Raw genomic sequence first — 3,539 nt, forward strand, 5'->3', positions numbered from 1 at the left:
GAGAAACCTGCTGATAGCTCCCGCGCCGACAGTTCGGCCTCGCGAGTTATTTGAGGAGAACACCGCGCTGTTTGGTCAGGGATTTCATCGATAAGCTTTTCTTTGAGCAGCGTTCGCGTTTGATGTTGTGGAGCCGAAAAGACCTCACCTTTGTGACTCACACAGTCAAACACCAGAGAAAGAGAAAAGAAACAGCTCATAAAGGGTCCGTCAACTCTGCAGGGCACGCTTGTGTGAGCTTTAGCCTGTAACGATAAGCCAGAGCCGGTGTGATTTGTCACAGAATAAAGAAGAAAGGCTCCGGCATTTAATTGTCATGTCAGAATAAGAGCCCGAGTGTTGATAAAGTATTTAGTCCTGTCAGTTTGCCAAAAATGAACCTATTTAACGACATGGATGTCTGGATTTATTTTCTCACAATAATGAATAGATTTATTTGAGAAATAACGAAACCACCTATTGTAGAAAACGAGCAAATAATAATAATAAATATTAATAATAATAATAATAATAATAATAACAAGACTGTGGGCTACTGGTTTCATTTTTGCTCTACTGACTGTTTCCCAAAAGGAATATTTCCGCAATTTAACACCGCATATGTTGACATATTTCACAAAAAAAGCTTAACTTTCTTGTTTCCATAATTTATTAATAGGACTGTTTTGTAGTAAGTCAAATATCTATTTAAGTTACAAAGAAATAAAACGTACAAATACCAATGAAACGACAACAAACCGGCAATAGCGTCAAAAACTTTGTACAACAGATCGCTAAAATTCAAACCTTTTACAGAAATATACAAGCTAGATCTACGGCTTACATTAAATTCTATATAAATCAGAGTCACGTGTGTTTGTGAGGGGGAATATAACAGCATCCATATACAACAGTTTCCCTGTTCAGGTTCACTTTCCCCGAACTACTGCGGCCTATCTGCTGATTCGTCTTTTGTCTCAATATAATTTACATAAATAAATCCCAAAACTTCCGCAGTTTTATGGTCAAAAGTGTTTGTGCCCTTCCTTCCTTCCATATAAGTCACACCTCCTTCCAAAAAGGTGAAAATTCAAGAAGAGCGTTGCCGACGTCACTCGGCTCTTGTTCAGATGCGCACATTTACAGTAAAAATATGTCTTTTTTTTCTTCTTCTTTAAACATAAGAATCGGTTTAAATAGCCTGCGCCTCTTGTCACCACGTCCTGCCGTATAACAGGGCTGAACACTGCAGGGCTGAGCCGTACTCTGCACCGGGGGAATTGAGGTGAGAGAGGCCGGCCACTTGGCTCTGCAGGGACGGCGGACTGGAGGAGTGCGGCGCCAAATCTGGAGAGTGACCCGTGCTTCCCACCTGCTGGCTCTGGTGCTGCCCGAGGCCGGAGGTGTTGTTGGACATGATCATGACATTGCCCCCTTGCTGGTGGAGGGTCTGTGCGGAGGATGTGGGCGTGTGGCCGCTGCCTTGACACGGCTTGCCGTCCTTCACCAGCACCGGCACGGCCACCCTCCGCGGGGATTGCTGCTGCTGCTGGCAGGAGCCGCTGTCCTGCTGCATCTGCTGCTGGGACACTTTGTCTTTAGCCTGCCTCTTCATCTTATACCGGTGGTTCTGAAACCAGATTTTCACCTGGGTCGGGGTGAGGTGGATCATACTTGCCAGGTGTTCCCTCTCCGGTGCCGACAGGTACTTCTGCTGCTTGAAGCGTCGCTCCAGCTCGTAGACCTGCGCCTGGGAGAACAGCACCCGTCTCTTTCTCCTCGGGGTGCTGGACAGGGAGCCCATGCCTTTACCCACGTCTGCCAGGGAGCTGAGGCTGCCCATGCTGCCCATATTCATGCCCGACGACGAGCCCATGAAGCGAGAAACTGTTGGGGGGAAAAAACATATCATTCATACTATAAAACTGCAAATTTTACGAGCAACAATGATGCATAAAATAATTCAGTTTTTAGGCATAAAACATTTGAGTTGATTTTTACATGTGGCACTTATGCAACTACAGCCCTGATATTTATTTCCATGACTCAATATAGTAAAAAAAACAACTAATGCGTGTCAAAGTCCATTTCATACATTATCAACTCTAAAAACTAAATCTCTGCCCACAAATTGCGAAAGCTCACTGGCAGCAGATTGTTTTTGGTTTAATGTGATCATATAGTCAACATTAAATGAGCACATTTTCGGCACTAAGGATCCTTATTGTGAGACTTTGTTTTCGGACGTTTGGATGCAATGCATGCATGCGTTTAGCTTTATCTTTGCCCTCCCTCATAATAAAATCAAAAGCTATAGGTGAAATAGAGCAGTGCACACTATGGCGCGCAGAAAAAGTCACTACAATACAGTATAACCCCGGAGCATGTACACAAAAACTGCTTTTCAGCATTTTCTCAACACAACTCAAAGCTGCAGTCAAAGTACAGGTGCAGGCTGTACTCACTGGTGGAGAAGCGCGGGTCCGGGTTGGCTCCGTACCAGCCGGTGGCCGTGGTGCTGCCCCTCATGCCGTCCTGGTACGTCAGGTCGCCCATGTTTCCCAGGTTGCCGTTACAGTAGCCCCCCATGGCCGAGTGTGACAGCTGAGAAACACCTGCCGCAGTCATGTGGTAAGCCGCAGACACAGTCCCATTGTGGCCCATGTGGTGCTGCTGCATCGCCGCCTGAGAGACCTGCGGCTGCCGGTAAGAAGTGAGAGGTGCCCCCAAGTTGTTATTCTCCATACTTACTTTCTTATAGCTCTCCTCGAGGGGACTCAAGATATCGGAAACAGAAAAAGGAGTCGTATGCTTAGGGCTCATCGACATTGTTCTGGGGCTGGAGAGAGAAATTAGAAGGCAAGGCAATCTCTCCTTCTCTTCTCTTCTGCTTCGTTTTTTTTTTTTTTTGGCCAAAGCCCCTCTGGTTCCTGTTGTCTCAACGTCGATCCTGGTAGATGAAGACGTAGGAGAGCGCCTCAAGTCCGCCTTAATTGGATTGAGTGGGAGCTCGGTGCTGGCTTTGGTTTGTTTTAGCTGGGTGCCAGGTTTAAGGCTACCATCAGAGGCGGGGCATCGGCAACAATACAAAACAGCTCTAGCCTCCTTTCGTCGAGCGCAATTTCGCTTACAAGACATGTGCTCCCCTCCCACTGACAATAACATAAGCGCTGTACATGATCATAAATGTCTCGTCCCCGCGCGCTGCACGCGGCGTCCAGCCGCGCTGCGGCTGCTGCATTTGGAGTCTGCGACTTGTTGCTGTCGCTGATAAACACACCGCTGCACCTTGGGACCGTACTGACCACAATACACTTTATTAACTGTAGTGATGTTTACGAGGGCCTCTTGATGAAAGGAGGTCTATATGGACTTGAGAGTTGGAGAACCACTCCTCAGTTGAACTACTGACTTTTAATGGCCACGAGAGGCCTCCAGTGATTGCAGGATTGTTTGTGTTATGCCTTATCGTACTCAGACATGCAAAAGTGCACTTGCGCGGAGCGAAATTGACTGATACTGATAAGTAAATAAATACACATCCGCGTGTTAAGTGGCTG

General features: G+C 46.7%; 1 protein-coding gene across 1 annotated transcript; it reads right to left on the reverse strand.

Annotated features, from left to right (window-relative positions):
• Window positions 1–1,192: 1,192 nt before the first annotated feature.
• nkx2.1 (NK2 homeobox 1) lies at window positions 1,193–2,808 on the reverse strand (the record flags this gene model as incomplete). The annotated part of the gene is made up of 2 exons (XM_079285951.1): window positions 1,193–1,866; window positions 2,445–2,808. 2 exons carry the CDS (start codon window positions 2,806–2,808, stop codon window positions 1,193–1,195), a joined length of 1,038 nt encoding a protein of 345 aa, XP_079142077.1.
• Between the last annotated feature and the right edge of the window lie 731 nt (window positions 2,809–3,539).

Source organism: Melanostigma gelatinosum (assembly GCF_949748355.1).
Source record: "Melanostigma gelatinosum genome assembly, chromosome: 16".
NCBI lineage: Eukaryota > Metazoa > Chordata > Actinopteri > Perciformes > Zoarcidae > Melanostigma > Melanostigma gelatinosum.